The sequence below is a fragment of the Zea mays genome, chromosome 8 (genome assembly GCF_902167145.1).
Source record: "Zea mays cultivar B73 chromosome 8, Zm-B73-REFERENCE-NAM-5.0, whole genome shotgun sequence".
Classification (NCBI taxonomy): domain Eukaryota; kingdom Viridiplantae; phylum Streptophyta; class Magnoliopsida; order Poales; family Poaceae; genus Zea; species Zea mays.
In genome coordinates, this window is record NC_050103.1 from 166,556,974 (window position 1) to 166,582,593 (window position 25,620).

General features: G+C 43.5%; 1 protein-coding gene and 1 non-coding gene across 3 annotated transcripts; both read left to right on the forward strand.

Annotated features, from left to right (window-relative positions):
- Window positions 1–6,552: 6,552 nt before the first annotated feature.
- On the forward strand, window positions 6,553–10,319 carry LOC100282942 (uncharacterized). 2 transcript variants are annotated; one of them, XR_556773.3, is made up of 6 exons: window positions 6,553–7,137; window positions 8,027–8,415; window positions 8,810–9,051; window positions 9,177–9,804; window positions 9,974–10,045; window positions 10,112–10,319. XR_556773.3 is itself a non-coding variant. In NM_001155847.3 (4 exons), the coding sequence occupies exons 1-4, from the start codon at window positions 7,017–7,019 to the stop codon at window positions 9,688–9,690; spliced, it is 1,266 nt and encodes a 421-aa protein (NP_001149319.2). In that variant the 5' UTR covers window positions 6,553–7,016; the 3' UTR covers window positions 9,691–10,036. The 2 variants fall into 2 exon arrangements, 1 of the variants encoding a protein (NP_001149319.2); NM_001155847.3 differs by lacking the exon at window positions 10,112–10,319 and having other exon boundaries at window positions 9,177–10,036.
- Window positions 10,320–10,533: 214 nt separating this feature from the next.
- Window positions 10,534–10,606, forward strand: TRNAF-GAA (transfer RNA phenylalanine (anticodon GAA)). The gene has a single exon. It is a non-coding gene; the product is annotated as a tRNA-Phe (tRNA).
- Window positions 10,607–25,620: the final 15,014 nt, after the last annotated feature.

The following is a 25,620-nucleotide window of genomic DNA, read 5'->3' on the forward strand; positions in this document are numbered from 1 at the left end:
CGGCGGATGGAACAGTGTGATTTATTTTAATGTTGCCATTTTTGAGTAATTCATCAAATATTCTATCACACTTACCAACATTAAATGTAAACTTAACCTCCTCTTGCCGTTTCTTTTGAACCGGCTGTAAGGAGGCACAAGCCGAAGATTTGGCCTGCTTTGGCCAAACCATTTCAGCAGCATACACCTCTGCTGATTCGTCTTCTGAGCTACTTTGGTCGCATTCTACTACATGTACGTTGTGACGAATTGTTTTAGCAGTTTCTTTGCTTCGGCTTTCACAAGCCAAAGCTCTCTGGTGTAATTGTGCTAGTGTAAAGAATTGGATGCCTTCTAATCTTTCTTTTAAATAATATCGTAGACCATTAAAGGCTAATCCTACTAGCTGTTTTTCTTCTAAATGAATTTGAAAGCATCGGTTTCTTGTATCTCGGAATCTCCGGATGTAATCATTAACCGATTCATCTTTTGTCTGTCGCAATGACACTAAATCTACCAAATCCAACTCATAGTCACCGGAGAAAAAATGATCATGAAATTTTTGTTCTAGATCCCCCCATGATGAAATGGAATTAGGAGGTAAAGTGGCATACCATGCAAACGCGGTTCCTGTTAAAGATAATGAAAATAAGCGCACGCGAAATGCCTCTGTGTCGGCCAATTCTCCCAATTGTGCTAAGAACTGGCCTATATGTTCACGCGTGTTTTTCCCTTGGTCACCCGAAAATTTTGCGAATTCGGGTATTCTAGTTCCCTGTGGGTATGGGTGGTGATCAAATCGGCTGTCATAAGGTTTCCGATATGATTGCCCCCCAGGGACCATGCTTACTCCGAGCTTATCTCGGAACGCCCCGGCTATTTCTTCTCTCACTATATCAATGGCAGCCGGTGCAAGACCACCGGCTCTCTGGTCAAACATAGGTGGGGTTGGTTGCATGTTGGTATGTTGTCGTTCCCCCCATTGGTTTGAGCTACGTGATGCATTGCCATTTGCCCTATATGGTTCGTATGTTTGATCGTTCCTTTCCGGCCTTCTAGGTGGGGCCGGAAAGTTTTCCTGGGCTCTAGATCTCGAATTAATAGGTTGATGCATTGTATAGTGCGATGGGAAGTGTTGCTGAGACGGGTGAGGATTCAGGTAGCAATCCTCCTCAAAAAGGTCATGCGCGGACTGTCCGGACATTGGCCCGGACCGTCCGTGATTATGTGCGGACCGTCCATCGTTGTACGCGGATGGTCCGACTGAGTAGTTTAGATTCTGTGTCGTGTGTGGTGGTTCGGGCGCATATCTAGGTAACTCATTAAAAATAGGCCCGACTGTTGTTGGCCCGGACGGTCCGCGCTCACGTGCGGACGGTCCGGGCATGTGCAGATCGGCTGATTTGCTGCCGATTTGCGGTTGTTCAGGGTATGTGTCCATCGGCATCCCATAAAGGGGTTGTGACTGGTCGTGACAACCTGTAGCCGATGTGTTACGCGTGTTACCTCCTAACTCAACCTCGTGTGAAGGAAAATTTGCAATGTTAGATTTATCGAATGCACGTACTAGCCTCTTAACATCGCTTTGCATACCCCCTATGATGTTCTGCATTTGTTCACGCTGTTCTTCTACATAATTTCTAAGAGATTGTAGCTCGTTGGTATTACTTACATTGGGGATATCTGGCGTGGGTTGGAGCGAAGCCGGATCCATCGCCCGATGTCGGACGACCTTGTTGTTCCTGTCCACTTTGAAGTTGGCCAAGAATTTTGCTTTCGCCTCCTGGATCATCCGCTCCTTGTGCTCCTCAAACTGGAGCTGCTCGTCAGCCGGCAAGGTTTCCCAAGTCGGCTCTATGATGTTGCTTGGAGAAATATCAGAGCTCTCCCTTGAACCGGCCATTTGAGGGCCGATTTGATGAGCCTAGATGTGTTGTCCCCAGCGGAGTCGCCAAAAAATATGTTGACGCTTTTTCGGAGCGCCAAATACTCAGGAAGAACCGGCGGCGGTGCTCTCTGGTCAGGCACGGACGGTCCGCGGCCTGGGGCCGGACGGTCCGCGACCTGGCGCAGGGGCTAGGGTTTCCTGCCTGACGGCTGGACGGTCCGCGCCCTAGGGCCGGACGGTCCGCGCGTGCGCAGGGGCGGCGGAAGATCGTCGGCGGCGCCTGGATCTCGCTCCCGGGAGGGACCCCGTCGAGGAGGAGAGATCCTAGGGGTTGTTTAGGCTCGTGCCGGCCGACCTAGACTCCTCTAATCGGCGTAGAGTCGAAGAGAGGCGAAGAATTTGGGGATCGAGAGGCTAAACTAGAACTAGACTAGAACTACTCCTAATTGTATTGGAAATAAATGCGAATAGAAGTTGTATTGATTCGATTGATTGTCATAAATCGGTCGTAGACCTCTCTTTTTATAGAGGAGGGGGGCTGGACCCTTTACACGACTGGATTCCGAGCTAATTCCGCAAATCTAGCCAACAAACATAGCACAAAACTCGGAACCCTAAACTGCTCTGTGCATGCGCGGACCGTCCGGCCCACAGGCGCGGACTGTCCGGACCGCGGGCCGTCCGGCCTCAGGGCCGGACCGTCCGCTCGCTCAATTTGGGGCTCAACAGAGCCTAGTTATTAGGATCAGACTACATCGAATATTAAATCAGTGAGATCATCGATTCACTAGGTCGTACGGTTAAGAATCTGTTGAACCGTCGTTTCAGTAGTTTTGGTTGTGAAAAGATTTACACACTTTATTCCTTATGCTTAATAGTGTTTTCTATTATCCACACAAAAGTTTTACACCCAAAGTTCTAACTCGATTCTAATACGACAATTCTAGTAATGTAAATATAAGAATATAATTGTATAAGAGTATATGATCGAAGTAAACAAAAGGTTAGAAACACAACGGTGTTTTCTGAGGTATCAGAGTGTCAGGACTCTCCAATAATTCTTGTTGGAGCACCACACGAGTGTGACTTTCTCTTGATTCGTGTTTCTAACCTTTTGTTTACTTTGATGGGTTGTTTCTTCAATTCTAAGATATAGAAGTATGGATAAATAGAGCAAGCTATTTCTTCAATTCTAGCAGACAATAAAAAAACCTCTCAAAACACGTTAGGGAACCACAAATCAGCCACAAACGTAGATGCTAGAGTAAGAATCCGTGAGAAAAATATAAATTAAGTACGAATTTGTAGTTCATCTCAAGCTTCCAAAATTCCTTATGGGAAAAACTTGCAGTTGATCAGACGCCTTGTAGTATCTGCCTTTGTCGCTTCATAAGAAACTTTGATGGAGTGCTTCCACATTCCAGCAACCTCTCTAGAATTGTGACCAGCTCCTATACCTAATTGAATCTTTTCAGAGCTCCTGCATAACAAGAAATAAGTTTTCATGTGCTTTAATAAAACAAAGAGTGAGAGTAAGGATGTAACAATTAAATGCTTACAAGAAACAAATAAATGCTTACAATAAAACTCAGATATATTGAATATTAGTATGGCAGAAAAACAATGTAATATCTATATCTCTTCACCCACCAACGAAATATAGAATATCACCGTCCATACTTATTCAATTGATGTTTAGTGTGACTTTAATTTGCAAAAGTTGACTCATATTTGGTTAAGTTAGTGAGTTTTGAGTTGCTTTAGGTGTGTTGGCATAAATCACCAAAATGGGGAGATTGAAATGGAAATGTGTCATTGGGCCATTTCTAATTGTTTAGGTGATTAAATGGTCAACACACCACCTTGAACTAATAATCTTTATATGAGCATGAGCATAGGTGTATAGAAAGCAAATTGAAGACGTTAAGTCCAAAAGAGCACAAACATGAACCCAATTATGCAACTTTGTGGTAATAGTATAAGTGTGATGTTTGTACTTCCAAATATGTTGCATAGGTCCTTTACAGTTGCGGATGTCCAGATGTAGCAACGTCAAGAAATGACTTTATGAGTACTCAAGCGGGGGAAAGGGAATTCACTGAAGAGGCTATCCACTACAAGTAGCTGATCTTCTCTTCGCACATTCTCATAAAAACCGAAGCATCGGTTGTTCAGAGACAAATTGAGCCCATATAAGTCATACGACTATTAGTTGTTGCAAAACACGACACTCATAAAGTCATACGCAACAATAAGCAAGCAGCAAGACACAAGACGCAACAAGAAGCAATAGATCTCAAAGCAGTGCACTTTTGAGAACTTACTCTTAAAACTGCTCGAAGTAGAGATTTGGGCCGCAACTGCTCGATCGTGAGGATGGCCTTGTCCTCCGCTGCAGGAACAACGTCTCCACGGGGCTACATGTAGGGGTGGGCGTTCGGGTTACCCAAAAATTTCGGGTCGGGTAATTCAGTTTTTTAAAATTTCGGGTTTTGAGAATCGATACCCGAAATTACAACGGGTTTTGCAATACCCGAAAAATCGGGTACCTAAAATTTCGGGTTCGGGTTCGGGTATTACCGAACTACCCAAACTATTGTGTCGACTTCATAAAAACACATACACCCTATTAAATTAGTATAAAAATATAGTTTGAATAATGATATATATGGACATATAAAACACAAGCAATCTACAATAACAAGTTATGCACACATACACATAATTATAAATGTACAAATTAATAATTAAGCATGACATGAGTATATGACACATGAAAGTTCGGGTAATTCGGGTATTTCGGGTACCTGATTGTGATACCCGAATTATCTGAACTAAATTCGGGTTTTACGAGTTGCTACCCGAAATTCCCGAACAAAATTCGGGTTTCGGGTATTTCAGATTCGGGTTCGGGTATTCCGGGTTCGGGTTTCGAGTTACATGTTTTTTGCCCAGCCCTAGCTACATGTGTTGCGCCGCGTTAGACGACGAGACCTAGCAGTGGTTTACGACGATGGAGACTGCACTGCCTGAGAGGCTGAGAGACGTGGCCCTCCACACGATCCACGAGCTCCGCCCTGCATTCAATCTACACGCACACTTGTGTCGTGTTTGATCACCAATTGGTGCTCGTCCTTTTAATAGAATGGCCTAATCCAATTCTGCTCCCAATCAATAAAAAACATAAAAAATATCCAAATTTACCAGCCCATAGGTTTGGAGGCCCTTACAACCCACTAGTTTGTATGTCCAGCCTACCCCTAGATGACTAGAGCAAAAGAATAACTTATAGTACTAGAACATAGTTAATTCAAAAAAGAGAAGACATAAAGTGAATACTTGCTAAGCTCTATTTCTCACAATAAGCAAGCCTCTTTAATAATTCTAATCGCTAAATCTCTAGGTTGACTTCACTCAAGGACACAATATATCAACTACTTAATTACACTACACAAATGTTTTACATCTAATAAAATACTCCTATATGACTAGAACTTATTTTATTTAATTAAATAAAATTTAATTCATGCTCATTAAACCTAAGATACCAAACGCATGTGTCCGGGATCCGTGTAGTCGTAGCAACAGTTTGCTAACCCATTCCGCAAATCCGCGTTTGTTCCACAAGCACATGCACCCAAACTAGTATCGTTTTCTTGCTTTTGTTGTCAGTTCAATATTTTCTGTAAAAATAATGTTTTGCTTTGCTAATTAAAAACGAAAAGAAGGAAAGCCTTACGCGGACGGCACGCTGCTTTGGCTGCAATTGTCATCAACGAAGAAAAGGAAACCTGCATGAGCTATGCTGAGCCGTGACACGGCATTATCTGATCCATGCGGCCATTCCACATGTGCAAGGGAACAGTGAGCCTGTTTGGTAACTTATCATATTTTACCTAACTTTTTTAAGTTTAGTTTTTTAATTCGAACAACTAATCTTTACTAAAGTGTAGTGTAGTTAGCTACCAACCAAAATGATCCTGAATCCACTGATTCTCAGGGTTCATTTTGTTTTTGTCTGCAGGAAAAGAAGTAGGACATTGCTTGGAAGTTGGAACTGGCCAATTGGGTGTGTGTTGAAAAGGGGCCGAAAATGATTGCACAAGCAGAGTTTTAAACACCATGGAAGCAACTTGTTTTTTATATATATTTTTAATTGTATAGTTAGATATATTGTGTACTTAGATGTATACCAACAATTACATACTTTGAAACAGAGGGTGTAGTTAAATAGACCCTATTTGCAAATAACCATTTGTGTGTATAGATGTGTCATTTTACCGTAGCCATGTGTATTTAGCTAATATTAGGACTAGTTTGGGAGCCACAAAACCAGAGGGAATTAGAGGATTCAAAATTTCCTTCTATTTCAATTTTGAATAAAAAATGATTTTAGCTCTTCTAATCCCATCAGGTTTTCTAGCTCCCAAACTAGCCCTTAGATTATGTCATTTCTCTTTTTTTCTAAGACCGTCTTTGACAGTTTACTCGTATAGTTACCCAAAATACTATTTTATACTGTTCGTAGAGTGAAATTTGGTAAAATTAGTACAGGAGAGGAGTGAGGGAGAAAAAGAAAAGAAACCTAACATCTGATGTGGAGACAAACCCCTCGCCAAACCTCCATTCACGGACCACATTAACGTTAGTTATTATTAGCCTATTATAGAGGAGGATTACAGCTCATCATTGGTGAGTGGAAAAACGATTAGGAAAGCAGGAGAAGGGGAGTGGCGGAGTGCATAGCAATTAGCAACATCATCCAGCGGACAGCATTCCTAACCCTCCTTTCTATCTCACCCGTTTCTTCTCTGCAAGTAGTACTATTTCTCCGTCATACTGAAGCTCTGCTGTGTGTGCGCGCGCGCGTTGGAGGAAGGAGGAAGTAAGCCTAGGAAAGCCATCGCCCACCTTCTCGCTACCCACCAAACGCCGCTTGGTAGGAGAAGAATTGCCCGAAAAGCTTCCCGTTGGCCGGGATCTCTTCTTCTTTAATTACCCCTGGGGATTGCCTGGCTCATTAGACCAGACAGGGGGAGAGAGGGAGCGAGCTGGCCGGCTAGGCCAGGAGAGGAGAGGGGAGACACAGACAACGAGCGCTCGCTGGGAAGAGGAAGAGGTTCGTGGGGACGCAGGGATCCAGAGGAAGATGAGGCGGTGGGTCTTAGCCATCGCCATTCCCATTCTCGCCGCTGCTTCGGCGGCGGCGCTGTTCCTTGGGGCTGAGGCCCAGGCGGTCCAGCAGGGCCACCAGACAGAGAGGATCTCAGGTGAGACCGTGAGAGAGAGAGAGAGAGAGAGAGAGAGAGAGAAAGAGATGATGGGCCTCTTTTCCTTGCGTTTGTTCCCGTCTTGTTTCTCATCTTGATAGGCACATCCTTGTCAGTTTGTAGAACTCAAGCTGCTTGGTCTGTCTAGTTGGGTGTCATTTGCTTTTTGCTAGTAGTATTAATTGTGTAAAGCTAGAGTTTTGGCATCGGTTAATGTGGCAGTGCACCTGTCGGGACCTCTGAATCCTAAATTCATAGAACTTTAATCCTGATTTCGTATGCTAATAAGTTACAGAGAAACTGGATGCAGGTTTATCCTGTGGTGTTCTGTTCGTAGCAGTTTGATCCGGTTCTCGTGAAATTTAGCAGAAACCACTTTTTTACATGCTGCTCCATGAATCTGTTGTGAAAAATGTAGAATGCAATATGGTACTTGTTCCCTATGTTCTATCACCAACGCCTACAATTTATGTACCTCTTTCACGGTGTGTTTTGTTGCTAGTTCTTCAAGCTTGGACAAGTAGAATCCTATGTGCCGTTTGGTTCACGAAAGTAATGATTCACACTCTGATTGCCAGTGATAACAAGTTTGAATAAGACAATGTCAGTTTCTAGTGTACTATCTGACTACGGTTAGACTTAACCAAACATGGTTTAACGTTATCGGTTATCATTCACGTTACAAACATGTGAACTAAAAAGTACCCTACTGTCAGTTCAACATAGGTGCAAAAATCACTTTACACCTATAAGGCTTCTACCTGGCACACTTTCATTCTATCATTGTACTTTTATGATCTTGTGATCCCTAGCATGGTTCTAAGGCCCAAGTATATTCTTTTCCCTACCTTTGTGCAAAGCCTGTAATGATGTGGCCGATAAAATTCAGGAAGTGCTGGTGACGTGTTGGAAGATAACCCTGTTGGGAGGCTCAAGGTTTACGTGTATGATCTCCCCAGTAAATACAACAAGAAGCTGGTGAAGAAGGATCCTAGGTGCCTGAACCACATGTTTGCTGCTGAGATCTTCATGCACCGGTTCCTGTTGTCAAGTGCTGTCCGAACATTTAATCCTGAAGAAGCAGATTGGTTCTACACTCCCGTATACGCCACATGTGATCTGACTCCTTCGGGTCTTCCCCTTCCCTTCAAATCTCCACGCATGATGCGCAGCGCAATTGAGCTGATTGCCACGAACTGGCCTTACTGGAACAGATCAGAGGGTGCAGATCATTTCTTTGTCACGCCACATGACTTTGGTGCTTGCTTCCATTATCAGGTACAAACACCACCGGTACATGAAGTAGCTGTAGCGTGCATTTATCTATGCTTCCATTAATAAAGTTTAGATGCTAATCAATAATAGATGAGTATTGAATACCAGCATTTGGAACAACTGGGACGTATCTAATTGCGTCGCTGAACATGGGGCATTGTGGGCATCAAGATTCTTGTTTCACTATGAATGAACTACTATGAGTCTATGACTAAAATACTTAGGTCCCACATGTTTGTTTGTCTCTTGTAGAAGAAACATGTCTCAGGTTGGAAATTTTGTTAGTTGCCGTACTGTTATAATGACAACTTGCTAAACTTCCAGTTGGCACCTTACATTACTGGCTGTTCCAACATCTCGATATTTCTGTAACACAAGCGCTTCAAATTATTTTCAGGAAGAGAAAGCAATCGGGCGGGGAATCCTTCCCTTGCTTCAGCGTGCTACACTGGTTCAGACCTTTGGACAGAAGAACCATGTCTGCCTGAAGGGCGGGTCCATCACAATCCCACCATTTGCACCTCCCCAGAAAATGCAGGCTCACCTTATCCCCTTGGACACCCCTCGGTCTATCTTCGTGTACTTCCGTGGTCTGTTCTACGACACCAGCAACGATCCTGAGGGTGGTTACTATGCGAGGTAAATCATCTATCTGTCTGCAAGTGATGCAGCTTCCCTCTATGTCCGCATCTTCTTTTTCCCCAGTCATTCATCACAACACTGCGTCCTGGGTCTGATCTCTTATCATTCTGCATGTTCTACAGAGGTGCTCGTGCATCAGTCTGGGAGAACTTCAAGAACAACCCGCTCTTCGACATCTCGACTGATCACCCACCGACTTACTACGAAGACATGCAGCGTTCAGTGTTCTGCCTGTGCCCCTTGGGCTGGGCTCCATGGAGCCCCAGGCTGGTGGAAGCTGTGGTTTTCGGCTGCATCCCGGTGATCATCGCCGACGACATTGTCCTGCCCTTTGCGGACGCCATCCCGTGGGAGGAGATTGGTGTGTTTGTCGCCGAGGAGGATGTCCCGAAGCTGGACAGCATCCTGACGTCCATCCCAACAGATGTTATACTGAGGAAGCAGCGTCTCCTCGCGAACCCGGCCATGAAGCAGGCCATGCTGTTCCCCCAGCCTGCTCAGGCGGGAGATGCATTCCACCAGATCCTAAACGGGCTCGCGCGCAAGCTCCCACATGGTGACAACGTCTTCTTGAAGCCCGGGGAGAGGGTCCTGAACTGGACCGCCGGACCGCCAGGCGACCTGAAGCCTTGGTAGCATCTGCCTGCCTAGAACCTTTTTGTGAAAAAAAGCAAGAACGAGAACATGGTGATATACATACATGCGCCTTTAAGTTACCATGGTTGTGTACTTGTATAGTGCTGCATTTTGGTATGTTCTTCTTTCCCTGTAGTTGTTATACCATATATCTTCATTTATCCCTCTCTTCTTTTCTGCCCTTTCTCACTAGGGTATGAGAATGTCAGCCTTGTCAATCATGCGGATACCATAGTCGAAATCTACACCATTTTACTCACTCTGAATGTTCACTGCCGGACAGCCCTCCTGATCGAGCTGACAATTGCCATATATACAGCACATGGACCGCCATCTTTCATCATCTAATGCAAAGGTGAAACTACTTCTTTTTGAAGCAAGATCATTGGGGAACCTGCCTGATTCGCTGATGGTTTATCAGGGTAGCATGTCGCTGCAGTCTTTGTCTGAATGTTGCTGAGTTCTCAAGGAACTGACGCGAGCACATAATCAACATCAGCACGTTCCTTTTTTTATTTTGTGGCCCAGGAGGTGTACGAGCTAACAATTTGAAATGGCCAGGTTGTAGGAGCTGTATTTTTTTATATGTTCTGTCTTTAAAAAAAATCTCAGTTTTTTTGGGTATAAAACTTAGGATCGGAGCATGATGGTGGCAGTGTGGAGGTGTGGCAGACTGACCAAAAACTGGAACTTGCAAAACAGTATTTTCTGAAATAAAATTGATATGTAACTAAATTATAAAGCTTGTCTGCTGCCTTAAGCCGGATGATCGATGGTTTGGGAGGTTTGGCACATGCCTAGTGAAAGGGATGATTAAAATAAAAACAAAACAAAATATCAAAAGCGGGGATAGCTCAGTTGGGAGAGCGTCAGACTGAAGATCTGAAGGTCGCGTGTTCGATCCACGCTCACCGCATGTGATTTTTTTATTTGTTCATCTATTTTATATTGTCGCTCCATTTTTATCCATTTCATTGTCCTTCAATGACCACGAATATAAGATAAACTGATCCTAAATCCGTCATGTTATGTTTTTTGACTAATCCTAAATCTTGTCTTCACGGCATCCACAAAGTCTACAACCTACCGCATAAAGGATTACTCGTAGCAAAAACTGCAGCTCTAAAAGTTCGAAAAATGTTCCACAAAGCATGCACTCGTAGCAAGCCACTGTTGCTGATCATTGTCATTCCTACATATTAAAGCACTCTGAAGGCAACTGCAACAAACTGCAACTCGCATTGGCGGACAAGCGGCTTCTAGAACCCTCCTCGCAGCTCGTGCAGCTCCTCAAGTCATTCTACCCCACGCACTCTCGGCCGTCTCGGACGCTGATGAGACGGAGGACTTCGTCTTCTTCCGTCACGCCCTCCTCCGCCTTCAATGCCGGCCTCGCCTCCCCTTCACCTCGCGCTTATTCTGGTGGCCTTCCTCTTCCTCACCGACTCTGGCCTTGTCGTCACGTGCGCCAGCACCCCATGTGTGCGCTATCCTCTCCCTCCTTCGGCCATCCGTGCGCTACTCCAGTCTCCAGGGGCGCCACCATGGGGTACGCGGCCTCGTTGGCCAACATGTGCGACCGTGCTCTCCTCCCCCTCCTCCAACCAGGGTGGCACCTAAAAGACATCGTTGTCGTGGTTGCGGGCCAGTTGTTGGTGTTTATGACCCGACTGCGCACCACGGGGTTCCCCATATGATGGTTTTGAGTTGGACGATGTCATTAATTGCGACTCAATGGTACGTGCGGATGCACGTCGGATCGCACAAGGGTTTATACAGGTTCAGACCGCTGGAATATGTAACACCCCACTTCCTATTGAGGTTGAGTATTTCAGTATCACTGGTGTACATAGATTATAGATGAGCTATGGGGCGGTGGAGGGTGAGTTCTCCTGCTAAGCTAGTGGTGGTGTGGTTGTTGTGAGAGGGCTAATGAGCTATGAGGTGGAGATGGGATGTGACGAGATGAGATGAGAGATGCCTTCGTAGGGGTACCCCTTCGACCTTATATAGATGGCTAGAGGGTTATACCTTTACAAGTCGTGATGGCTATCTTACTCTATCTGAGTCTATCCTTTTAACGCGACATGCATTCCTCCTTATCCGAAGTTCAGTTGCCCTTCATCCGAGTTATCTCCGAGTATTTAGCACTTTAGGTATGCTCAACCTCTCTGCCAGAGGCAACATCGCTCCTTCTGCGCATTATTCGGTTGTCCAGTCTTCGCCTCCCTGGGTCGAGCTTATCTAGCCTGGTTGCGGGCCGAGGGCATGCCTCGCTAGGCAAACCATTGGGAGGCCCATCAAGCACTCCATGGAGTGTTTCTGCGCTGTCGCCTGAGGTCAGCCTTGGGCGAGTCGTGACTGCATCTCCTGTAACACCCCTGGTGTTACGTGAACTAAAACTCTGACATGTCATCATAAGCATTTGCATTAACTTGCTTGTTACACTTAGAATGCATTTATTAGGTTAAAATTTTCGATTCAAAAGTGTGATGTGGTGTGTTGAGTATAGGACTTAGGTTAAAAAACTTGCTTGGAATTATGGATAAAAAAATAATTCCTAAACCAAGGACTTATTGGGAATGAGCTGCATATACTAAAGTTGGATCTTAGACTAGAGAGTAACTTTGTTTTTGATGGATGGATCAAAGGGATGAATCCCTGGAGGAAGCTGAAAAACAGATGAAACTCATTTGAAACCCGAAACTAACCCCAAATGTGGAATTTAAAATCTAGAAGAATTTAGCTAAAAGTCCATATATCAAGGTTGTAGAACTTGGAAAAGTAAACAAATTTCATATCTGGAGAATTCCAAGTTGTATGGAGAAATTTGGAGTAATTTGCAACATTTCAGCTTGGGTTCAGTTGAATTGGGCTGAAAACAGTTTCATATAGCTGTTTTTGGACCCTTATAACTTTTGATCTATGGACTTTTGGTAAGGAGTTGCTATAACAAATTGTAGAGTAATTGTTGGAGCACAATCCCTTTTAAGTGTACTAGCCCTGAAACTACATGATACCAGGAGCAAAGGTGGTCCAAAGATGGGATGCTAGGTATTGTGTTTTCAGACTTAGCTGAATCATTGCAGCTGAGTTTTAGTGAGATTTGTGCAGTTTTGGAGCTCTCTATTGCTCTATCCATAGGGTTATAGGTTATGATCATTAAAACAAAATTATAAAGCTACATGAGGAGTATAATTTTGATTAAGTCACCTAGCCCCAAAGATATTCGAAACTTGGAGTAAAACTGGTCCAAAATAGAGCTGTCAGAGATTGTCAAATTCAGACTTTTGGAGTAAATTCAGATTCAGAATTTCTGTGTTTGATGCCAACTTTGGGCTCTGATAGATTGGAGTCCAAAAGGGTTTAGCTAACGGTCACTATGTAAAACCTGTATAGGAACTATTGGAGTATAAATTTTAATAAGCAACTTGCCCCTAAAACCATATGCTACTAGGAGTAAAGGTGGTTCAAAGTGGTGTGGGCTGAATTCTGAATTTTCAGATTTAGAATAGTGCCTAAGTCTGAATTTCAGTGATTGTAACAGACTTTGGAGCTTCCTTGTGCATAATCCATAAGGTTTTGAACTATGGTTTCTATAGAGGAGTTGAAGGCCATAAGTTGGGGTACAAATGTATTTAATGGTGATGGATATGATACTACACAAAAAGTGGAGTAAAACTTGCTCAAAGTTGGACTGCCTTGTGACTGAAACTGAATTTTTCTCAGTTCACTAAAAACTGAAAATTAGTGTTTGGTGCCAGTTTGATGTCTTTTTGTGACTAAATCATGGGGTGTTGAACTAAGAACTATATAGAAAAGTTGGAGCCCATAATACAGAGAATATGTTTTATAAATAGGGGTGGACTTGGTTCTACATAAAAGTGAGAGTAAAACACCTCTAAACTTTCTGTCAGACAAATGTGTGCTGAATTTGGAGTAGCCAGCTGAAACCCAGTTTTAGTACTCTCAACTCTGTTGGTCGACTTAGGACCTTATTAACACAGAGTTTGTGGAGCTTTAGTTAGCAATCATTAAAAGAAAGATGCGGAGTGAAGGCAGTGGAATAGTTCCTAGTAAGGAAGTATGTTGAGTTCAGTTCTTACTTCAGTTGGCTGAATTTAATTTTTTGTGTTTCCACCAAGCTTTGGAGCACTATAACTCTTGATCCATGAGCTTTTGGTCTTGGGATGCTATAGCAAACTTGTAAAGATTTGTTTGGTGAGCAAATGTTATTGACTAAGGTTGACATGTATTACTTGGGATCGTGAGGATCAAAGGGGTTAATGTTGGGGGTTTCAGTTTGGTGCTCTGTTTGGAGCTCTATTGTGCCAAATCCTGGTAATTTTAGACAGAAAACGTTAAAGAAAAATGGAAGAACATATCTAGGAGAACAAACTTATTTAAGCAATGCTAGGCTGGTGCTACATAAAAGCGGGAGTAAAGTGTCTCCAAAGGTTCTCTATCAGACTTAAGAGAGGACTGATTTAGTTGACTGTTGCTAAAAGATTTAGTGAGTTTGGAAGATGTTTGGGGCACTGTAACTTTTGATCCCTGCATTTTTGGTCTTGAACTGCTGCAACAAACTAATAGAGCTATAGTTGGAGAATACTTTTGGTTAACAGAGATGGGCTTGGTACTATACACAATTAGGAATAAAGTACACCTGAACTTCCTCTGTCAGTCAGTGAGTTCGGTTAACTGGCAGGAGTGCAGAGTGATGGGGGTAACTTTGGATCGCCACAACTCTTGTTCTATATATTTTCAACCATGAGTTGTTATGCAAAAGAGGAAGAGCTATGCATGGAGAATCACTTTGGTTAAAGGGGAGAGGTCTGTTATTAAGTGAAATTGGGTGATCAAGGCAGCTAAATAGGGAGGTATGCAAGGAGGCAACGTTGGCTGATTCTGTAAATTCAGAGAACGGAACTTGGTTTTCAGTGAGCTATAGCCAACTTCAGAGCCGCATATCTTGTGGTCTACACATTTTGAGTGTTGGACTTTCATAGTAAACCTAAAGAGTGATGGTTGGACAACAAGTTTGTTTAGAAAGGCTTGAGCTACCCTTATTTGGAATAGTGAGAAAAGTGGGGCTAAACAAAGGGGTTCAGTCGGACTTGAGCAGTTCAGTGCACATCAAAATAAATATGAAGAAAATATCTACAACAAAAAAAGATCTCAGTCCACTGTTTTCTCTCTAGGAGATTCTAGAAAATATGGCCAACAAATGCAGATTTATCCGGAGGGGGGGTTAATAAAGATATTTTTTTCTGCTAAGGATAGGACAAAGGTGAAAATTCTAGCTGGTTTTCCTCCTGCCTGACAGCTCAAGTATGTGCTGTCCAATTGGAGTTTGGCCACCACTACTGTTTTCCTGTACTGTGTCTGTACGTGGTAAACATGCAGAAGTATAGTGGTAGATAGGAGTGCTCATTTCCCTCTGTTATAGCTCCAGATTGACCACAGCAAGGCCACCTTTTGCTCTGTGCGTTGGGTGCTCACAAACTGGGTCACTGGTGCTCTCAGTGATCTCTTAGTTTCTTCACTATGCTTTGTTGTTCCTCAACACCCACAACACTCCCTTGATCTCTCTCCACCATCTGAAAACCCCGGTGTGCTTTAAATCATGTTTGCCACTGCCTGCGGCGACCGTGCTCAGGGTGGTCGCTGACCTCCGGTGGTTGGGATAGCGCGATATGATTTCACGCTTTCAGTGGTGTGTTCTTGTATCTATACCTATCAGTGAAGATCCCTGAACCAGTCGTTTGATCTTCACTGGTGTAGTTTATTCAGAACACTAGAACGCCACCGTGGACCACCCCATAGTCGACTGGCCTGTTCACGATTTCTCCGGACAAGTTTAAGCGAGCACCATGACCTTAGTATGCTAGAGAAGCTTTCTGTATCCCTAGATTGAGTGTTACTGTGTTAAACTTTTCGATCAACCTCGCCATAGTCCCGGTGCCCGTCACCGCCGTGATCTAAAATGGTTTAGGTCGTTTGAATCCGATTCACTTATGGGACAGGTAGGGTTGAGCTTGGGATAACACGCGATTGTGTTAAATCTTGCCGGAGAAGGCCGCCAATGACTCGTCGCGAGCGTGCAACCTGACGTCGACCCCGGACTACCGGAGCGACTATCGGGGACCTGGGTTCGTGAATAAGCAAAAAGGAAAGAACCCCCATGCACATGTCCGTGGGTGGTGTAAATAGTGTTCAGAAATTTTTTGGATTTAGTTAGGACGGCGCGGGGCCTCGGTCACGGGCCAGGTCTGTCTGTGGTTGGGCCGGCTGAGTGAGTTTGAGCCCGATACTGTTCTGAGTTTTGCCTTTTTCTATTAGCTGAGAAATTAGAAATGGTGCCAAAATTTGTAGAAAATTCCAAAAATCATGGGACAAATTTTATTGGAGGTATAAAATCAAAAGCTCTCTGGTAAAGTTGGTTTTAGTATTTTAGAGCAATTAGAAAATATTAAGTGAATTAAAGGTGTTTTTGGAAGGACTGTTTGGATTTTAGAAATAAAAGTACAATCCCAAAAATTATGGGAATTTTTGAGTAATCTTGTTTTGGATAGTGGAGGGTGTGGTAAAAGTTTGAGGCTATTTGGAAACCATTTGCTATGGAAACCTTGTAAGTCCTAAAAATAAATGGTTAATCTCTAATCAAGTGTGGGTTAGTGCTTTGGAAAGGAGATAAGTTTATCTAGGGAAGAGATGTAGTTGCTTAAGAAGTTTTAAGCTTTTGGATGAGATATAAGTTGGATTAGTTCTCTAGTTTACCTAAGTGAATTCAAATTGGTCACTTTTATTAAGTGCTAGGTTGTGTAGATGCATGTGTATACTTGTCTTGTGTTTTAGTTTGTGGTATTTATGTTTACCACCTCTCCTTGTGAGAGTTTGCATTCCATATCATTACATAAGCATACATGTATTTGTAATTGACTTGTAGAACACCTAGAAGAAGTGGTATTTGAAGGAGTCTACTCCAGTGGCTGCTGATCAAGTGAAGGAGCCATCTAACTGGGTATTGGATAGAGGGATCTGAAGCCTCTTCTCTGCAACAAAGGCAAGCCCTGGTGCATTTACCCCTTTCTTGTATTTTTAAAAGATTTTTATACACTTTAAGACTAGTGAAATGTGCATTAAGTTTATAAAAGTTGCTTGGAAACTATTGGATGCATTGCCTACCTTGATATCCATACCTTTATAGATACTTCTGATGAAGTATCAAAATATGATTTACAAAAATGCTTATCCCTGCTTAGATCTTGTGGATAGAGGTTGTCCTTTGCGTTAATGCCTAGCTCAGGGGTTATCCTGAGGAAGGATGACTTCTACCTGCAAGAATATTTTCATTGGGAGCATGGTGGGATCTTACTGCAAAGTTCCCTATAATGCTCTTTTCATCCTAAGGAACACAAAACAACCCTAAGGATGGAAGTACTTAAATCGGGACTTGGGCTAGGAACAGGTGATGCTCCACCCAGGTTAATTAAGGACTGGATGCGTATGTAGGCCTGTATGATCAAGGACTATCTTAACTGGCCACATGCCCTGGATATGGGACAGGGTAAGCTTGAACCCAGCTATTCCATACGTGAAAAGACAACCGCGCACTGGGCGTGGGAGATGGTGGGAGTAGCGTGTACCCTCCTGGCTGGAGGCTGGATGGAGGAGTACTGTGCTCCCGGGTAGCGCGGACCGGTTCACGTTGTGGAGGATCTGTGGGAACGGTTGACATATGCAAGGGTTAAGTGCTACATATGTCGTGTGGTTAGAGATCCTCAACTGAGTAAATCGATTCGGATCGCCGTTATATCCCCGGAGAGTGGAGACTTGATCGCTGCCCTGCAACCTAAGTCAGGATGTGAACATTATGAATAAAAATGATGTTGTATTGATGAGATGGTGAAATTAGACTAGATGCAACCAGAGTCTATTAATATTTAATCTGGCGTTAAAATATTGAAAGTAAGGACTCACTTTAGTAAGCTATTTCTGCAAAAGTATCTAAGTTGATTCTTGCTAAAGCCTTTTCCTTGATTCCTACTTAATCAGCATATCCTTGAGAGTCATTTTTCCTTAGTCGGGTAAGACTTGCGAAAGTACACTCCGTACTCAGGGTTTTCGAACCCATGTTGTTGTAGGTGATGAGGAGTACTCTATGTGTCCGTGAGGCTGGAGAGCGTTTCCAGTTCTGGAGGAGGACTAGCTAGGTTTATGTATAAGCTTTGGAGGGTTTCTACCTTCCTGCTTTTGTAATAAGTTATGCACTTTGAGTATATCAAGACTTGTAATAAATATTACTCTTTCGAAACATGTAAAACTTGAGTTTTGAAAAGGTAAATAATGTTTGTAAAGTCTTCCGCTCTTTATCTCCGAAGTGTGTGTATCGAATGTGATTACTGTAATATGCATGAATGGTGGGAGATCCTTGGGATGATGAGTTCAAGTGGTTGAACTCGTGATAGCCTTGTTAAGTTACCTGGTACACGTGCATAGCCATCTGAGGCCATCAAGGCAAGGATTGGTGCATGTGGACCCGATAACTTGGGAGGGCTGTCACATCTCCCACTTGAGGTTGGCCTCGAACGAGTCGTAACTGCTTATCCCGCCCAGAGCTGGCCTTAGGCTAGTCGTGTCTGCTTCTCCTGCCCAGAGCTGGCCTCGGGTGAGTCAAAACAACGTCTCCCACCCAGAGCTGGCCTAGGGCGAGTCGGAAAGCGTCTCCCGCCCAGAGATGGCCTCGGGCGAGTCGTGACTGCTTCTTCTGCTAGAGCTAGCCTCAGGTGAGTCAGAATAGCGTCTCCCGTTCGAGGTTGGCCTCAAGCGAGACAGAATAATGTCTCCCGTTAGAGGTTTGCCTCGGGCGAGATGAAACTGAAAGTCGCCTAGAGGGGGGGTGAATAGGGCGAAACTGAAATTCTCAAAAATAATCACAACTACAAGTCGGGTTAGCGTTAGAAATATAATAGAGTCCGCGAGAGAGGGTGAAAAACAAATCGCAAGCGAATAATGAAGTGAGACACGCGGATTTGTTTTACCGAGGTTCGGTTCTCTCAAACCTACTCCCCGTTGAGGAGGCCACAAAGGCCGGGTCTCTTTCAACCCTTACCCTCTCTCAAGCGGTCCCTTGGACCGAGTGAGCTTTCTTTTCTCAATCACTTGGAACACAAAGTTCCTACAAGGACCACCACAAGATTGGTGTCTCTTGCCTCAATTACAAGTGAGTTTTGATCGCAAGAAAGAATCAAGAAAGAAAGCACGATTGCAAAAACCAAGCAACAAGAACGACAAATAACACACGGATCACTTTCTCTCTCAAGTCACTAATCACTAATGATCTCTTTTCTCAATTGTGAAACTTGGAGAGATGGAGGCTTTGAATGTGTCGTGGAATGGATTGCTAGCTCTTGTATTGAATGTTGAAGGTTGGAATGCTTGGGTGTTGTGAATGGAGGTGGTTGGGGTTGTATTTATAGCCACCAACCACTTCCTAGCCGTTACTCCATTCTGCTGAGCGCGGACGGTCCGCCCGCCAGGTCCGGACGGTCCGCCCCTGTAGATCAACGGCTGAAAATGCAACGGTCAGCAGTAACGGCTATATCAACGGCTATATTGCATTTAATGCGTCGTCAGATGTCAGACAGACCCAGTCGCGGACGGTCCGGTCGTGCACCCCGGACGGTCCGCGAGCCCGCTAAAATTCATTCTTCCGAACCCGTCACCTTCGGGTTTTTCGGAACCTTGCCTACCGGACGGTCCGCGCCTGAGGCCGGACGGTCCGAGCGAGGTCCCAGACGGTCCGCGCTTATCCTCCGGACGGTCCATAGTGCAGACTCGGATTTTTGCATTGGTTCTGTCCGAGGGTCATCCTTGTGTCGCGGACGGTCCGCTGCAAGGGCCCGGACGGTCCGCGCTTGGCCTGTTTTACCAAAAAACTTCTCCTGTCCGGAATAATCTACGGTATTCCGGACAGTCGATTTAGTATAGTTGTAGATGAACCTTTGACACCTGTAGAACATATAATCTAGAGCAAACTAGTTAGTCCAATTATTTGTGTTGGGCAATTCAACCACCAAAATCAATTAGGAAGTAGGTGTAAGCCTAATTCCCTTACAATCTCCCCCTTTTTGGTGATTGATGCCAACACAAACCAAAGCAAATATAAAAGTGCATATTTGAACTAGTTTGCATAATGTAAGTGCAAAGGTTGCTTGGAATTGAGCCAATAAGAATTCTTGCATGGATTGTTTCTTTATTTTTAACATTTTGGACCACGCATGCACCACTTGTTTTACTTTTGCAAATTCTTTTGTAAATCCTTTTCAAAGGTCTTTTGCAAAATAGTCAAAGGTAAATGAATAAGATTTTGCGAAGCATCTTTCAAGATTTGAAATTTTCTCCCCCTTTTTTCAAATGTTTTTCCTTTGACTAAACAAAACTCCCCCTAAATGAAATTCTCCTCTTAGTGTTCAAGAGGGTTTTGATGAATTAATTTTGAAATACTACTTTCTCCCTTTTTGAACACATTAAGATACCAAATTGACAATTGAAAATTATATTTTAAAATTAGGTGGTGGTGTTGTCCTTTTGCTTTGGGCTAATACTTTCTCCCCCTTTGGCATGAATCGCCAAAAACGAAGTCATTAGAGCCCTTTCTAGGTACTTTCTCCCCTTTGGCAAGGAAAACATATAAGAAAAGATTATACCAAAGATGGAGATTGACGCGGAGCGACGGCGAAGGATGAGTAGTAGAGTGGAGTGGAAGCCTTTGTCTTCGCCGAAGACTCCAATTCCCTTTCAATATACCTATGACTTGGTTTGAAATATACTTGAAAACACATTAGTCATAGCATATAAAAGAGACATGATCAAAGGTATATTTATAAGCTATGTGTGCAAATTAGCAAAAGAAAATCCTAGAATCAAGAATATTGAGTTCATGCCTAAGTTTGGTAAAAGTTTGTTCATCAAGTGGCTTGGTAAAGATATCGGCTAATTGATCTTTAGTGTTAATGTATGAAATCTCGATATCCCCCTTTTGTTGGTGATCCCTAAGAAAATGATACCGAATGGCTATGTGTTTAGTGCGGCTATGCTCAACGGGATTATCCGCCATGCGGATTGCACTCTCATTATCACATAGAAGGGGAACTTTGGTTAGTTTGTAACAGTAGTCCCGCAGGGTTTGCCTCATCCAAAGCAATTGCGCGCAACAATGGCCTGCGACAATATACTCAGCTTCGGCGGTAGAAAGAGCGACCGAATTTTGCTTCTTTGAAGCCCAAGACACCAAGGATCTTCCCAAGAACTGGCAAGTCCCCGATGTGCTCTTCCTATTAATCTTACACCCCGCCCAATCGGCATCCGAATAACCAATCAAATCAAATGTGGATCCCCGAGGGTACCAAAGCCCAAACTTAGGAGTATAAGTCAAATATCTCAAGATTCATTTTACGGCCGTAAGGTGTGATTCCTTAGGGTCGCCTTGGAATCTTGCACACATGCATACGGAAAGCATAATGTCCGGTCGAGATGCACATAAATAGAGTAAAGATCCAATCATCGACCGGTATACCTTTTGATCGATGGACTTACCTCCCGTGTCGAGGTCGAGATGCCCATTGGTTCCCATGGGTGTCTTGATGGGCTTGGCATCCTTCATTCCAAACTTGCTTAGAATATCTTGAGTATACTTTGTTTGGCTAATGAAGGTGCCCTCTTGGAGTTGCTTGACTTGGAATCCTAGAAAATACTTCAACTCCCCCATCATCGACATCTCGAATTTCTTTGTCATGGTCCTACTAAATTCTTCACATGTAGATTCGTTAGTAGACCCAAATATGATATCATCAACATAAATTTGGCATACAAACAAATCATTGTCAAGAGTTTTAGTGAACAAAGTAGGATCGGCCTTGCCGACTTTGAAGCCATTAGCAATAAGGAAATCTCTAAGGCATTCATACCATGCTCTTGGGGCTTGCTTTAGCCCATAAAGCGCCTTAGAGAGCCTATAGACATGGTTAGGGTACTCACTATCTTCAAAGCCGGGAGGTTGCTCAACATAGACCTCCTCCTTGATCGGTCCATTGAGGAAGGCACTCTTCACGTCCATTTGGTAGAGCTTGAAGCCATGGTAAGTAGCATAGGCCAATAATATACGAATTGACTCAAGCCTAGCTACGGGTGCATAGGTTTCACCAAAATCCAAACCTTCGACTTGTGAATACCCCTTGGCCACGAGTCGAGCTTTGTTCCTTGTCACCACACCATGCTCGTCTTGCTTGTTGCGGAAGACCCACTTGGTTCCTACAACATTTTGATTAGGACGTGGAACTAAATGCCATACCTCGTTCCTCGTGAAGTTGTTGAGCTCCTCTTGCATCGCCATCACCCAATCCGAATCTTGTAGTGCTTCCTCTATCCTATGTGGCTCAATGGAGGAAACAAAAGAGTAATGCTCACAAAAATGTGCAACACGAGATCTAGTAGTTACCCCCTTATGAATGTCGCCGAGAATGGTGTCGACGGGGTGATCTCGTTGGATTGCTTGGTGGACTCTTGGGTGTGGCGGCCTAGGTTGTTCATCCTCCTCGTCTTGATCATTTGCATCTCCCCCTTGATCATTGCCGTCATCTTGAGGTGGCTCATCTCTTTGATCTTCTCCTTCATCAACTTGAGCCTCATCCTCATTTTGAGTTGGTGGGGATGCTTGTGTGGAGGAAGACGGTTGATCTTGTGCATGTGGAGGCTCTTCGGATTCCTTAGGACACACATCCCCAATGGACATGTTCCTTAGGGCGATGCACGAAGCCTGTTCTTCACCTATCTCATCAAGATCAACTTGCTCTACTTGAGAGCCGTTAGTCTCATCAAACACAACGTCACAAGAAACTTCAACTAGTCCTGAGGATTTGTTAAAGACTCTATATGCCCTTGTGTTTGAATCATATCCTAGTAAAAAGCCTTCTAGAGTTTTAGGAGCAAATTTAGATTTTCTACTTCTTTTAACGAGAATAAAGCATTTGCTACCAAAAACTCTAAAATATGAAATATTGGGCTTTTTACCGGTTAGGAGTTCATAGGATGTCTTCTTGAGGATTCGGTGTAGATATAACCGGTTGATGGCGTAGCAGGCGGTGTTGACCGCCTCGGCCCAAAACCGATCCGGTGTCTTGTACTCATCAAGCATGGTCCTTGCCATGTCCAATAGAGTTCGATTCTTCCTCTCCACTACACCATTTTGTTGTGGGGTATAGGGAGAAGAGAACTCATGCTTGATGCCCTCCTCCTCAAGGAAGCTTTCAATTTGAGAATTCTTGAACTCCGTCCCGTTGTCGCTTCTAATTTTCTTGATCCTTAAGCCAAACTCATTTTGAGCCCGTCTCAAGAATCCCTTTAAGGTCTCTTGGGTATGAGATTTTTCCTGTAAAAAGAACACCCAAGTGAAGCGAGAATAATCATCCACAATAACTAGACAGTACTTACTTCCGTCGATGCTTATGTAAGCGATCGGGCCGAATAAATCCATGTGTAGGAGCTCCAGTGGCCTGTCACTTGTCATAATGTTCTTGTGCGGATGATGAGTGCCAACTTGCTTTCCTGCTTGGCATGCGCTACAAATCCTGTCTTTCTCAAAATAAACATTTGTTAGTCCCAAAATGTGCTCTCCCTTTAGAAGCTTATGAAGATTCTTCATCCCAACGTGGGCTAGTCGGCGATGCCAGAGCCAACCCATGTTAGTCTTAGCAATTAAGCATGTGTCGAGTTCAGCTCTATCAAAGTCTACCAAGTATAGCTGACCCTCTAACACACCCTTAAATGCTATTGAATCATCACTTCTTCTAAAGACAGTGACACCTACATCAGTAAAGAGACAGTTGTAGCCCATTTGACATAATTGAGATACAGAAAGCAAATTGTAATCTAAAGAATCTACAAGAAAAACATTGGAAATAGTATGGTCAGGTGATATAGCAATTTTACCCAATCCTTTGACCAAACCTTGATTTCCATCCCCGAATGTGATAGCTCGTTGGGGATCTTGGTTTTTCTCATATGAGGAGAACATCTTCTTCTCCCCTGTCATGTGGTTTGTGCACCCACTGTCGAGTATCCAACTTGAGCCACCGGATGCATAAACCTACAAAACAATTTTAGTTCTTGACTTTAGGTACCCAAACGGTTTTGGGTCCTTTGGCATTAGAAACAAGAACTTTGGGTACCCAAACACAAGTCTTAGAGCCCTTGTGTTTGCCCCCAACAAACTTGGTAACTACCTTGCCGGATTTGTTAGTCAAAACATAAGATGCATCAAAAGTCTTAAATGAAATGCCATGATCATTTGATGCACTAGGAGTTTTCTTTCTAGGCAACTTAGCACGGGTTGGTTGCCTAGAGCTAGATGTCTCACCCTTATACATAAAAGCATGGTTAGGGCCAGAGTGAGACTTCCTAGAATGAATTTTCTTAATTTTGCTCTCGGGATAACCGGCAGGGTACAAAATGTAACCCTCGTTATCCTGAGGCATGGGAGCCTTGCCCTTAACAAAGTTAGACAAGTTCTTAAGGGGAGCATTAAGTTTGACATTGTCTCCCCTTTGGAAGCCAATGCCATCCTTAATGACAGGGCGTCTCCCATTATAGAGCATACTTCTAGCAAATTTAAACTTTTCATTTTCTAAGTTATGCTCGGCAATTTTAGCATCTAATATTGCTATATGATCATTTTGTTGTTTGATTAAAGCCATGTGATCATGAATAGCATTAACATCAATATCTCTACATCTAGTACAAATAGAAACGTGCTCAACATTAGATGTAGAGGGTTTGCAAGATTTTAATTCAACAACCTTAGCATGTAACATATCATTCTCACTTCTAAGGTTGGAAATAGTAACATTGCAAACATCAAAATCCTTAGCCTTAGCAATCAAATTTTCATTTTCTACTCTAAGGCTAGCAAGAGAATCATTCAATTCCTTAATCTTAGTAAGCAAATCATCATTATCATTTCTAAGATTGGGAATTGAAGCATCACAAACATGAGAATCAACCTTAGCAATTAATCTAGCATTTTCATTTCTAAGGTTGTCTATAGTCTCATGGCAAGTGCTTAGCTCACTAGATAATTTTTCACATTTTTCAACTTGTTGAGCATAAGCATTTTTAACCTTAACATGCTTTTTATTTTCCTTGATTAGGAAGTCCCCTTGGGAGTCCAAGAGATCATCCTTCTCGTGGATGGCACTAATTAATTCATTTAATTTTTCTTTTTGTTGCATGTTAAGATCGGCAAAAAGGGTACGCAAATTATTCTCCTCATCACTAGCATTATCATCACTAGAGGATTCATATTTAGTGGAGGATTTAGATTTAACCTTCTTCCTTTTGTCGTCCTTTGCCATGAGGCACTTGTGGCCGACGTTGGGGAAGAGGAGTCCCTTGGTGACGGCGATGTTGGCGGCGTCCTCGTCGGAAGAGGACTCGGTGGAGCTCTCGTCGGAGTCCCACTCCCGGCAAACATGGGCATCGCCGCCCTTCTTCTTGTAGTACTTCTTCTTTTCTCTCCTCTTTCCCTTCTTGTCGTCGCCCCTGTCACTGTCACTAGATATAGGACATTTTGCAATAAAATGACCGGGCTTACCACATTTGTAGCACACTTTCTTGGAGCGGGGTTTGTAGTCCTTCCCCCTTCGTTGCTTAAGGATTTGGCGAAAATTTTTGATGATTAAAGCCATTTCCTCATTGTCGAGCTTGGAGGCGTCAATTGGTTGTCTACTCGGTGTAGACTCCTCCTTCTTCTCCTCCGTCGCCTTAAATGCCACTGGTTGTGCTTCGGACGTGGAGGGTTCGTCAAGCTCGTTGATCTTCTTTGATCCCTTGATCATACATTCAAAGCTCACAAAATTCCCGATTACTTCC

Excerpts from the sequence above, each read along its gene's own strand:
- LOC100282942 (NM_001155847.3), top strand. The coding sequence starts at position 7,017 with ATGAGGCGGTGGGTCTTAGCCATCGCCATTCCCATTCTCGCCGCTGCT. Across the intron at positions 8,416-8,809 it reads GTGCTTGCTTCCATTATCAG|GAAGAGAAAGCAATCGGGCG; the intron begins GTACAAACACCA and ends AATTATTTTCAG. Across the intron at positions 9,052-9,176 it reads GAGGGTGGTTACTATGCGAG|AGGTGCTCGTGCATCAGTCT; the intron begins GTAAATCATCTA and ends CATGTTCTACAG.